This window comes from Pantherophis guttatus, chromosome 2 (genome assembly GCF_059756535.1).
Source record: "Pantherophis guttatus breed Tessera chromosome 2, ASM5975653v1, whole genome shotgun sequence".
NCBI classification, from domain to species: domain Eukaryota; kingdom Metazoa; phylum Chordata; class Lepidosauria; order Squamata; family Colubridae; genus Pantherophis; species Pantherophis guttatus.
The window spans coordinates 33,819,032-33,832,529 of record NC_142064.1 but is presented as its reverse complement, the minus strand read 5'-3'; the positions used below and the strand labels follow the sequence as shown (position 1 = coordinate 33,832,529).

Genomic DNA, 13,498 nt, shown 5'->3' with positions numbered 1-13,498 from the left:
AATGCAACTGTCATAAATACATGCCAGTTGCCAAGCGCTCAAATTTTGATCATGTGACCATCGTAAGTGTGCAAACTTTCAATGTCATTGTAACTTCGAATGGTCACTAAATGAATGGCTATAAATTGAGGACTATTTGTATTTATTTTGGAATATGTTTTGTAGCCAAAAATTACCTATTTGGTTCAGTTACTGGTACATTGGGCCTCTTTCCACATACCCCGTTTCCCTGAAAATAAGACATCCCCTGATAATAAGCCCAATCGGGCTTTTGAGCGCATGCACTAAAATAAGCCTCCCCCAAAAAATAAGCCCTCCCCGAAAATATTTAAATGCAGAGTTGGAAATCAGGTAAGACAGGAAGAGGAGCCCCATCTTGCTCCACGCAATAATAAGACCTCCCCGAAAATAAAGCCAAGCGCTTATTTCTGGGTTCAAAAAAATATAAGACAGGGTCTTCTTTTCAGGGAAACACGGTATCTTACACTGGCTAAGTTGGTCTTAATTCAGCAATTTCTGCAGGATCCACAAATTAATAAGAACACTTTCTGTACTTTGCTGAATATTCAAGATTTTTCTTCATCTTTACAATATTAACCATTCATTTTCAAACTTCAGCTATCTGATCATTTATTTTGAGCACATCACTTTGAATGTTATTGACATTCCTGTACACAGTATATTTTAAATTATTTTGGACTCAGAGGATATAAATCACAATCCTTTGTGTTGAATACAAAGCTTCCCTTCCTCATTTGGAGAAAGCCTCCTTAGGAGAAAAAGAATCTTTTATTCTAATCATTATGGATGGTGGGAAGATATTTTTTCAGAATTCATGGTTAAATATATGCCTATCAGTACTCCTAATTATGTACCTCTGGCTGTTAATTCTTATATATTATTTACACTTGGAGATGGGGAACCAGAGGAAGGAGAGCTCAGTACAACGAAGGATACACAGTTATTATCATCCTTACACTTTTATGAAATACTCTTTACAATGGCCTGTGTGGAACTATTTAGAACTATAGGTAGTTCTTGCTTAAAGGCTGTAACTGGGACCAACAATTCCGTTGCTAAGCATTGCAGTTACACAGTACACTGAATGACCACATCATCTTACGATGGGAGTTGCAGCAGTTCCATTTGCCTTTGTTAAGCAAATCTCAGGGTTATATGATCACCATTGTAATGTCTTCCCTTTGCCTGCAGAAGTCGGCAGTGAAGGTTGCAAATGGCAGCTATGTGACTGCAATATACTGTGATTGTTGTAATTGCAAGCCAGCTGCCATGTGCCTAATCACAATCATATGTCTGGGATATGTGGCAACAACTGCAACTACTAGGACCAGTTGTCAATCTTGTTGTGTAGAACCATTGCTAACTCTGAACGGTTACTGAATGAATAGTCATTAAACAAGGACTGCCTTTATGGCACTATGAAATTATTTTGAACTAAATGAAACTATGGAATTATTTATCATGGCAAGTCAGATAAATATGTGAATAAAGTATAATACTTTCTTTGGAATTGAAAGCTGAACCTCAAATCAGAACTCTAACATCCATACCTCTCTCTGGAAAAGCTAGATGCCTTCACCATTTCAAGACATGTTCAGAAAGTGGAGCAGCTACTCTTCCAACATTCAGAAATGCATCCATAAGTAATTTGTGGTTAGCGCAATGTGAGTAATTTGTGCATTAAATTACAAACATATTTTAGGTAGTGAAGGGAATACCTAATCAGTAAATATAAAGTATATAAATAAACTGTAGCATTTTGTGATACCTTAATAGTACATATATAACAAGCATAACAGTTAACCTGTGCCTGATCTATTAATTTTTAAGGTGCCACAAGATTCTTACAGGTAATCCACAACTTATGGTTGTAATTGAACCCAGAATTACAGTCATAATTCATAGTGGTTGTCAACAAGGTGACTCTGACTGTTTTTAGGATCTTTTTGCAGTGGTTGTTAAACATATGCCACAATTGTTAAGTGAACATTGTGGTCCCTAAGCAAATCCGTTTTTCCCAACAGGAGTTTTTTGCTGGAAGCAAACTAAAAGGCAGAAACTGGCAAAAAACCACCAGAAATTATGGTCACATGGGATGCTGAAAACAGCCATAGTTGTGAAGTAGTTGTTGCCAAGTGCCCAAATTGCAATCACATGAACTTTGAAAACAGGCTATAAGTTTGAATGGTTGCTAAACTTGGACTACCTGTATTTGTAATCAGCATACCCTTTCAAATTAACTTGTTCCCAAATTTACTTCCAATCATATTTTAAAGTATGCAAAAATATTTAATTTTCTTCCAAATAAAAACTATACATTGTTAGTCAAGGTAATTCAGGGTTCTCTAATCTGAATGCCTCCTAGAATTCTTATCAAGGCTAAGAACTCCTAGCCTTTCACGACTGCTTTGATTTAAAGCCTGAAAAGCACCTAGGTTGGTTAACTTGTGAGTCCTGCAACTGAGATAGAAATTGAATGTTTATAACTTGCCACCAAATGCTGAACCAAAAGACCACTTAAACAGGCATTATAAACAGTTGTGGAGTCCTTGGCGTTCTCTGATTTTATTCTCTGTACACTCTAGGCTTAGTTGTTTACTTCAGATGTTTCATTACCCAATTAGGGAATATCATCAGTGCTAGCACTGATTCCTGTTCAACTCTGAACCCCCTCCCTCCCTCGGTGTATACACACACACACACACACACACACACACACACACACTGGATTCTAAACAATTCACAACTAAGATTCGTCCTGCTACTTCTCCAAGGTCCTAACAAAAGTTTTAGACAGATACCTAAAAGAAAGCAGAGAACTATGGAATAACTGGTTCAGAAAAAAAATATTCCTAGGAAAGTGAAAATATTACTGATAGTTCTAACAAGTAAGTCACAAAAATACAGCAAGATGTGATTTAAAAAATAGCAAGATGTGAAAAAAAATAGTACTGCATATGGTTTGTCTGCTAATGTTAGTAACTACCAATTTAATTAGATGATTACAAGAAAAGTTGAATCAATTAACTGTCTGTTTTGCTTAAATTATATAGACCAACTTGTTCAACATCAGCTCATAATAATTTGTTGAATAATATTATTTTTTTAAAAAAACAAAAGAAGAAGAATCAATCTGCCTTGTTCAAATTTAAATTCAATATCACTAATCTTTTAGAGTTCTTTGAAAATGTGAACAAGAATACTTTATGGTCAGCTTTATAAAAAGCTTTCAACCAAGTTTCTCATCAAATGCTCCTGAGCCAATTTAAGAGATCAGTGTAGATCATTAAATGGCTATAGATTTTTTGGATCAACAACATTATCAACAACAACATTAATAACATTATGTTATAACAATAACATTATTATAGGGCCTGGTGGCTCAGCAGACTGATAGCATTGTGATTAACACCAGCTGTCTGCAATTACTGTAAATTCGAACCTCACCAGGCTCAAGGTTGATTCAGCCTTCCATCCTTTCTAAGGTAGGTAAATTGAGGACCCAGTTTGTGGGGGCAATAAGCTGACTTTGTATAAATATACAAAAGTATGAAGGCTATTGCTTAACACATTGTAAGCCGCCCTGAGTCTCCGGAGAAGGGCGGCATATAAATCAAATTAAAAAAAAATTAGCTGATTAAAGATTTTAAAATAATCAGTAAAAGTAATTAGTTTTCACAATGGAGGTGTGGAAATAATTGGATCCATTTAGAATCAGTATTGGGACTAATGCTTTTTAAGTTGTTCATAAATAATTAGGATGTGAAACAGCAAAGCATCCTGAAAGGGTCTCTCAAAGCTGTAAGGACATCTAATAAAGTGGCAAATGGAGTTAAATATAAACAAGCATAAAATGAAAAACAAGGCAACTGCCTCCCCTAATTCATATATAATACAGTGCTGTAAATGCTGTTAGGATCTGAAACAGCAGTGAATGATCATTATTGTATAGAAAAGCTAACTGAAAAACAATTGAAACAAAACAAATTCATTAGGAAAAATAAATGCCAGTCTAATTAATGCTTTTATAATGCACAAGCAATTTGATCTACTATAATTTCTTCCTATATTTCTAGATCTTGGATTACAATTGTATTACATACTACAATTGTAAACTATGAGTTTGAATTCTACCTTAGTAAGTGCTTCCTGTAAAATCTTTCTTGCAAATACAGCTAAAATTTTCTCTCTACCATTATTTTGCTCTGTACATGGAAGTTTCTGAAACGAAACTAAGCAAATATTCATTTAGATATTTAAGTACTCTTTCTCTAGGAATAAACTTATACCTGTCCATATCTGATACATACTTAAAAGTGCCTACAGACTTTCTGAACAAGATTACACGGAAAATTAAAGAAGGATAACATTAGTCCCAAATCAATCTGATCATTGAGTTTTGAAGTTTTACATTCTGTCCAGCCATGGCAGAAAACTGAATATAGCAAGTTCTTAAAGCAGGTATACATAACAAAAATAATTATTTTCAGACTCCATGAATACAGTAATAAAAACAAACGAGGCACTGGTTTACAAAAATTTGTAAAAAGATCCACTCCACACACACAAGGGCAGTTTTTCCAAATTAATATCACGCTAATAAGATGTGACGGTGCTTTCATCTACACAAACATCGCAAATGGCTATCCAAAACTCTGAAATGTCAAGCATAAAAACATGCATATGCAGGAAAACAGCCTAGATCCAAACACAAAGCTCAGAGGCCTTTAAGAATTCTAAATTTAATCTGGGATCTTAATAGCCAATGATCATTTTATATATGGTTGTTTGTTTTAGCAATCAAATTCAATTTTGGAACACAATCAAGAAAGAATATTTTTTTTAAAAGTTGAGAAGCATATATCAAAGAAATGTTTGGAATTATTATTCCCAAACCAATAATTACATTTTGTTTATATGAATTGGAGGAAGACATCATGCAACTTCAAGGTTTATTTAAGAGGTCTTTGCTTAGCAGAGAATATAGTTTTAAAAGTAAATTGCATTAACTGTCTAAGAGTGTTATAAAAATTTATCTTCCTTTTTGCATAACTCTGCTTCTTGCTTCCTAGCTCCAAGCAATCACATACCTGGTGGAAATGCTTACCTTTGAGAGATGATGCTCAGAGGAAAATCCCAAGCCATAAACAGTATTTGCTCTGCTATCTGCCCATTGACCAAACTTTTGTGATGTTTTTGTGAATGTCATGTTGGGAGTGATGGTACTATTTATTATTGCCTGTGCAAAGAAAAAATATATTATAAATTAAGCACAATCATAAAGCCATTTTGGGAGTGTTAATTGGCTGCTGCAGAATAGCAGCCAATTAATAGTTTTAGACTATTTTGCCAACCAAAGAATCACCTTCTAAAAACTTATTCAAAACTGATCATATTTACAGATATACTTTGTTCCATTAGCAAGTTGCAACCTTGACCAACTGCAGTCAGCAAAGATAATTGATTCCATATTGTATAAGCTCTTTTCAATTGTCATTATGTTATTATTACAAGAAGAGTCTAAGGTTGCCACTTGTCCCTTTCATTATCCAGGGAGTGATCAAATTTTTTAAAAATTATGTGATCATACTAAGAATGTTGGTACAACAGACTTGTCTATTATAGAGACTTTCAAAATGTGAACAGTAGGGGAGTGGATGACAACAAAGATAAAGAGACAGGTATTATTTTCTTCACATGTTTATAACTGCATGAAGAACGGCTGAATAGTTCAGAGAAGAGAGTTTTTTTAATTTAAAAGATATAATTGACTACTGTGTGAAACATAATTGAGTACTGCACTTTTGGTCTGATCTGATTCTTATACTCATTCGTATTTTTTTCCCAGGACATTGCTGTATCCCACAGGTGTCAAACTCGATCACATCACGGGCTGGATCGTGATGTATCACAATATTTTTTCCCTTTATGGAGCCAAGGTGGGTGTGGCCTGCGCATGACGTATCTGGCCTACAGGCTACCAGTTTGACAGGCCTGCATATCTAATATCAATATAACAAACAGGTATACTAATAGAGGCTTCATCTTTCTGCCAGTATAACATCATTCTAAAGTATACTATATTTAGTATTTCATGTTAACATTTAAAATAACTTACTAAAATATGTTTGCAAACTGTAAATATAGTGTTTGCATTGGAATTGAAGAATTGTACCTCTCCTATGAAAAGGATTCCCAGTGTATTTTTTCACTCTACAAAATGGATACTGTATGAGAATAGATTAATTCCATGGTAAAAGCTACTACATGGAAAAGGACAGTAATTGAAAATTGAGCTGTGCAGATGCTTGATTAATTCTTACTCACTTATAATTTTGGATATGATGTCTTGTTATTCCAGATTTTGATTTATTCATTATTATACACCATAACTTTCTGGAGCATAGTTCAAAAATATGTAACATGATAGCATGTTCTGATGGGGAGGAATGTTAACCCTGAAGATGAATTAACTGTAAACGATTCTGGATTAATACACACACACACACACACATACACACACTCACATAGCCACAATTCTGGTAAGAACCAGACATGCATATGGAAGCAACTGTCCTTGAACAACATTTTGATTAGTGCAATGGCACAGAAAGAACTGATGACTTTTTATTTTCAGAACCAGCAAGATATACTGTGACTATTTTGTCTAAGCTGCCATCTTGAATTCAATATGTTGTTCCATCTACAGCTTCTAGATAGTTTTAAAGGCACTGCAGTAACCCAAATGAGTTATTAAGAGAACTCTGGCCATATTTTTGCCCAGGGACAAAAAGAAACACATAGCACCATTATGGCACTTTGTTGTTAGTTGCGAAGACGTGTCCGACCCATCGTGACCCCATGGACAACGTTCCTCCAGGCCTTCCTGTCCTCTATCATCCTCTGGAGTCCATTTAAGCTCAATTACTCACTAAGGAGACTTTATTTGCATAACTCTTGATCATTAGGTCTAAGCCTTTTTCATTTAAATACACAAATAGTGACACCCCCCAAAAAAATCAGCTTTATTAATGATGTTATCTGATTCTGAAATCAATCTCATTCTTTCACACTATTTGTCTAGACCTTTTAGCTGTTTGTATATCTTATAGGTTCTGGCTTCATGTGGCTTTTATCCCATAGGGGAGAAGTTATAATTTTTTTTAACAAGGCTAACAACAGTTTAGGGACGAGGTTTATGGCTAAAAAGCCTTCACCCAGAACCATTAATTGCGGAGCTTTTCTGCAGTTGTTTCCAAGTGAAAAATGTTTGAAGGTTTTATATATATAAAAGGTCTATTTAATGGTCCAAATTGTATCATAAATAAAATGCAGCAATTAAAGAAAGCTAATTTTAAGGCAATAATGAGTCGGCCATTAGATCAGAGTTGTGGGAAGTTGATACCTATAAGCAAATCAGTTTCTTAATCCGAAGGTCACCTTCCATAATGTTAGAAACATAAACTTCGCTATGCAGCATATCTGGAGATTTTCAGTGCTTTATAACTCAAAAAATGAGCTTATTTCAAGGAATGGCTTTTCAAGAGGGATAAATATCACTGACACCCTGAAACCTTAATAAATTTGTATAGGTCAGATATTTATATTTTTCACAATGAAAGTAGCTTTCTTTGTCCAAATGAGGAGTTTCATTGGGAAAATGAAGGAAGGAATACTTTCTGCTTTTTACATTTGTGTCATCCAGTTGGTGGTGCTATAATAATTGCATAAACTAATTCTCGCATGAAACACTGCATTTTTGTCCAATTATTTAAGTTCTTATATATAACAATGAAATTGGATATTAATATCAATATTCTTAAAATACTGTTTTTTCCATACTAACAAGCATCTGTGAATTTTTTGTTAATTGAACTGGTATATTGTAAGGACACTGGTCTCCCATAATATTGGGAGTCCAGCAACTTAAGTTTCTAGGCAAGTCAAAAAAATATCCCCATTTTTAAGAAGCTCATGTCCAAAGCCAATTCTCTACTACAGGCAAATGACCTAAATAAGGATGTTAAACAACAATAACTGATACTGTATATTAGTATCTTTTACACTCTCCCCTTATGGCTATTGACAGATATAGCATTTTTAAAATTTTTGTTACTATTACCTTGTATTATTTTAAATTTTAAATTGTTATAATTGTAAAATATTTAAAACAGGAGATTCCATTTTAAAATTATAATTGTACATCATATCCACGGTTAACATTTTTAAATATTCAAATTGATAGGAAAATGTTATTTGTTCCTATCATTCCATGTTCTAGTGAAAAAGAATGAATTTTGGAGAGCTGTATGTGTACCTACATAGGTACAACCTATTTACGTAGATTACAATGCAAGAACACTGAATGGGGGGAAAATGAATGGGTAGAATATAATGTCATTGTTCACTTGACTTGCTATCCCAAATGTTCAGGCAAATTGGTATTCTTTTCATAAATGCCTTTTTTCATAAAAGCCTTCTTTTCCTGTAAGAGACCAACACCTCTAATTACAACTAAACATTTACACAAATTTGTATAATGAAATTACAAACTATCTCTCTCTCCATATGGTATAACATCACTTTTGGAAGACATTTCCAAGTTCCTATCAGAAACATTTGGCTATTGTTGAAAATTATTTTATGTTAAGAATTAAGTGAACAAAAATATAACTACTTGGGTACAGATATACACTCATTTCAAACAGCAGTTTTTAGCTTCTTTTCTTTTCATGCTGAATTCCTACTCATACACAAACAAGCAAGGCATGCCTTTTTTGAACATTTATCAATGGTTTATCAGCACAGTTCGAAGCATTTTTACTAAAGTATGATTTTGTAAGCCAACTGCCAATTATCATTGTATCATTCTGGATCACATATCAATGTAATACCTTGAACTATGTTAAAAAGGAAGGCATCTATGTTTCATAGTTAATGCAGTTCTAGTTTATTTTGGCTTAAACAATCAAGGAGCTTACCTTTGAGCCATCCAAGCTGATGATCCTATAGACGTTTCTTGTGCTGTCATAGAAATAGGACACAGTAACAGCATGCTTGCTGGTGGGAACCCAGTTCTTCTTTGTATTTGGGTCAATTTGGAAGACATGAGCTCGGGTGCTGTAGATGGGTTGCTCCCTGTAGGGCAGAAAGTAAAAGTGATGGATCTGGTTTGGACGTAGTATGATTGTACACGGGTCATTGGGATATTTCATCCATTGGATCCTACTAATGACTTCACTTTGCATCAGTAATAAACTTGCCTTCCTAAGACGTATGTATATAGACTGAGATTTCAGTATAGCACATGAAAAGTATTCAGAGGAAAGAGAACTGCAAGTCCATTAAAATAAATTGAGTGGCCAGCTGTACAGTCAAATAAAGGAGACGTATCTAAATATAGAGGCATTACTGATATACCACCTCCTCCTCTCCCCTCCTCCATCTGTCAGCCTCTTTAAACATGAACTGTCAATATTGCAAGTTTTTTTTAATTAAAGGTCACCTAATTATATGACTTATTATCCTGGTTAATTTAACTTTTTATTATTAAAAATAATATAATGATATTTCTGATAAGTATCAATTTTATTGGTGATATATGGTTACAAGGAGTGATCATGGTGATAGATAGAAAAGAATCTTATAATACCAATTCCCCATCTATTAATAGAATACATTCTCTTTGTTATGCTCCCTAACTCTGTTCTAAAAATTTGGGGTCACCCAGAGAGTTGGGGAATTTTTAAAAGCAGCTGAAATACTTCTGATAAAGAATCCTTCAATTTTTTCACACTAATTCATTTTCAAATATCAAAAGTATATTTTTGGACCCTTCTGTGAATGACTAGTTAATGCACTATCTGAACCCTATTAACTGTGGTTCTTCATCAAATCATGAATTGGCATGATGTATGAACTTGTAATTCTTTCTTTGAAAAGAAAGAAAAACAAGAAAGTTCAGTTGCCTCCTGAAAAAAGCACCTTTGGGACAACCATGACCTGGATGACTGAGAATCTCTACAGACTTTTAGTTGCACAATTTGGGATAAACACCCTTTGAATGGTGTGGGAGTGGGAATGGATTTCCAGAGAACAATTGCAGACTACAGAAACCAGGAGCACTACTCAGGTGACCCTGAGGACACAGATAAACCTCCAAGTGCTTCAATAACCCTCTAAAAAGATGCAAATGACCAGCTGTCTATAAGGAATATAAATCCTTCCATTCCCCACTATCCTGTCAGAGCTGAAGAAGTTTCTTGGATGAGAAGTGAAATGTCTTCAAAGAAAAAACAAGAAAGTTCAGTTGCCTCCTGAAAAAGCACCTTTGGGATTCCACTTTCAAAGAATAGCACTGCAAGTTTGGAAAATATTTTATAAATTCATTACAGTATTATAAACTAAGAATCTTATAATTAGGAAAAATAATGTTTTTATATTTACATGCTAGTACATCATATTGAAAGACAGAAAAGCAGTATTAATCAAATCAGAATTCTAAAGTTCTCCAGGGTTTTATTAATCTCTTGGAAATTTCATTCACAGAAACTTGTGATGATTTCTGGATAGATGATTATTGTTGTCAATCTAAATGAGCTTTTGAGTTAGGGAGTTAATTCAAATAGGCCATGTCTTCAGAATTGGCTTGTAATTAAAAGATCTTTAGTACCATTATGAATCTCGATTCAAACATGGGGCAAGATACACTGTTGGACTAATATTTTATTCTAAGTTAAAGAAAAGATATTACTATAATTGAAGTCATGGGGGAAACCATGTAATTTCATTCATTCAATTTTACACCAGTCTTTTACTCTGATGAGTTTCATAGTTGCTGTTAACAAAGCCATTTATCTCTGTTCTTCTACTCCTTTAGGACTGCTAAATAAATTAATGAAGTTAGCCTATTCACAGATTACAAACCAAGAAAATTTCAGAACCTATCTGGATATGTGTACCCATCTTGAGAACTACTGCTTAGTTTATTTTACGGGATAATTTGGAGCTAAAAGGCAGAATGCACAGCTTTAATATTAATTATTTGATAAAACCATTGTATGTCTCTGGCTAAATGGTAAATGATATACTTGGACTGTATAAAAGTCTCAGATCCATTGTATTCCTGATAAAGCAGAGGTCTATCCAGACCATAGAGGATAGTACCACAGCCACTATGCTCTTGGCTAAAGGCAGTCAAATAGATTAACTCAGCATATATAAATATCTGCAGGGTAGATGAGGAAAGAAGTGACAAAATACATGTCACAATGAAAATTCATTTCTTTGCATAGTTGCATGCAATCATGTGATGCAAGGATAAAAGAGCAGCACTTCCAATGTGATATTACGATATACTATTATTTTGTCCTCACTGTGGCAGGAATTGTCTAAGTCTGCACAAAAGCAAAATATTCTAGATATGTTGGGAAGATTGTTTAATACTGTTTGTCAACAGAGTACAAGCAAGTTGAAACCACAACATAGACTTGTGATGGCAAACCTATGGCACGCGTGCCAGAGGTGGCACACAATGCCCTCTCTGATGGCACACAAGCCGTTGCCCCAGTTCAGCTCCGCTGAATATGTGCACACGCCTCCTGCCGGCCAGATGGTCTTCAGGTCTCTGTCGTGCATGTGCGGGGGGCAGGCGGATGCAGGGGGCCACACGTGCATTGTCTTTTGGGGGTTCATGCATGCACGCTTTGGGCACTCGGTCCAGAAAAGGTTAGCCATCACTGACATATTGTTAATTCCTGATATTGAAAATATTTGAGCTAAGAATCAAAATAAAGGTCCTAGAACTTTACTTCCTACTTTAATTCATTTGAAGTGGTCTAAAACCAAAGATTGACACTTTGTTAGGAAACCAGCAGCTAAATACTAAGACCTTTCAATACGTTTAATTTACCAAGTACAAAAACTAGGACTTTCTGTAGGAGTACTGAATTTCTTTGTTCACACATAAGCCATGCAACCTAACTGCAGGAAAAATGTATTAAATGAACTCATGGTATTTTCAGATGATGGTTCTTAGCACTACCAATAGATAGAAGGCAGCTATTTCTTCATTCTCTTTAAAATAGTAATTTTAATTTTTTAAGCATATAAATGAAATTGGTATAAGAAAGAAAAATGTTAAACATATAACACATAAAAACTATAAACTAATGTATAGATAATTACACCTATATTTTGTGTCTTTGGATCACTGTTGCTTCCTGGTCAGTGCCTGAATTATTCTACACCCTGCAGTTTTGGGGCCAGATTTTCAGAAGTAGTTTGTCACTGACTTCTTCACTAGGCTGACAGAGTGATTGGCCCATAGCAGATTTAGTGCCTAAGGTGGGATTAGAAATCATAGTGCTCTGGCTTTTAGTCTGTTATTTCAATCACTAGACCAAACTGGCTCTCATACAGATAATGATCCTCACAGAATTTTAAATTGAACATACTTGATTAATATAGTCCTGTACAAATCATTTTAGTAAACAATAGTAGTAACATTAATAATAATAAAATAGCAGCAAAACAATATAGTAAACAATACATTAGATCAATCTTGAAACTTATGCAGTAAATCAAATTAAGATTTAATTCCATAGATAAAAGAACCCAAATTTTGGGATATAGTACTTCTCTCTTAATCTATTTTTTCCCAGAAAGAAAAAGAAATCTACAAGTAGCCATGGAAAATAACAGGTAGAAAAATATTTGTCTGAATTACCCATAAAGATCTAAGCAGTCCAAGTCCAAGCAGTCAATCATAATGTTGACCTAAGTATCGTTTTATTTCTAAATTGCAAATACGTAGATGCAACACATACCCTGCTCATTTATCTAATTGTTCACAATTTCATGAATTCAATGTTCATGAACTCTTCATAAAGAAAAAAAAAGAAATCTCTTGTTATTTGAGAGCACAAGGTAGAGTCCTACAGATGAATGCATATAAAGAGAATTCCCTCATATATAAACAATTAGCTAGAACAGCGTGGATGTATCTTTAAGGATGCCTGACAGAAACTTTCTCCTTCTAAATACACCATTGTTGCATTTAATAATTGAACGATATTTATTATGGGAAGAAAGAAGCCCTTAATAGAACTAATACATTTTAAATCAGGAGTGAAGTGTCATGGAATCTGGCAACTAATACTGTGATAATGTCCAGCAATTGCCATTGCCAACTAGATATCTTGGCTAGGTTGCACAACAAATTTGAGTAAATGAGAAGCCATTCCACTTTGTGGCCAGGATGCATGCAAATATTTATTTCAGGTAAGATGTATAATAGAATCTTGATATGATTGAAAATGCTCTCCTTGCTTCAACAGCGCTTTCTTTTATTATCCTGTTTTCTCTGTCTGCAGAGGTACATCTATCTGATGTATTTTATCAGCACATGGCCTTTCTTGGCACCTATAATAGTATATAATGAAGAGTGTCAAATTTACTAAACATCCAAACTAAATTA

The 13,498-nt window shown here is 34.3% G+C and overlaps 1 protein-coding gene across 2 annotated transcripts in view; it reads right to left on the bottom strand.

The window, feature by feature from the left end:
* Nucleotides 1-13,498, bottom strand: part of HOMER1 (homer scaffold protein 1) — a 60,554-nt gene that overhangs the window by 35,647 nt on the left and 11,409 nt on the right. Inside the window, exons 2-3 of one of the 2 annotated variants that reach the window (XM_034441060.2) lie at nt 9,003-9,159; nt 5,129-5,260 (exon numbers count right to left, since the gene is read on the bottom strand). In XM_034441060.2, the coding sequence (XP_034296951.1) occupies nt 5,129-5,260; nt 9,003-9,159 (289 nt within the window). Of the gene's footprint in view, nt 1-5,128; nt 5,261-9,002; nt 9,302-13,498 lie in introns of those variants that run through there. The other variant, XM_087885759.1, reaches the window with a different exon arrangement.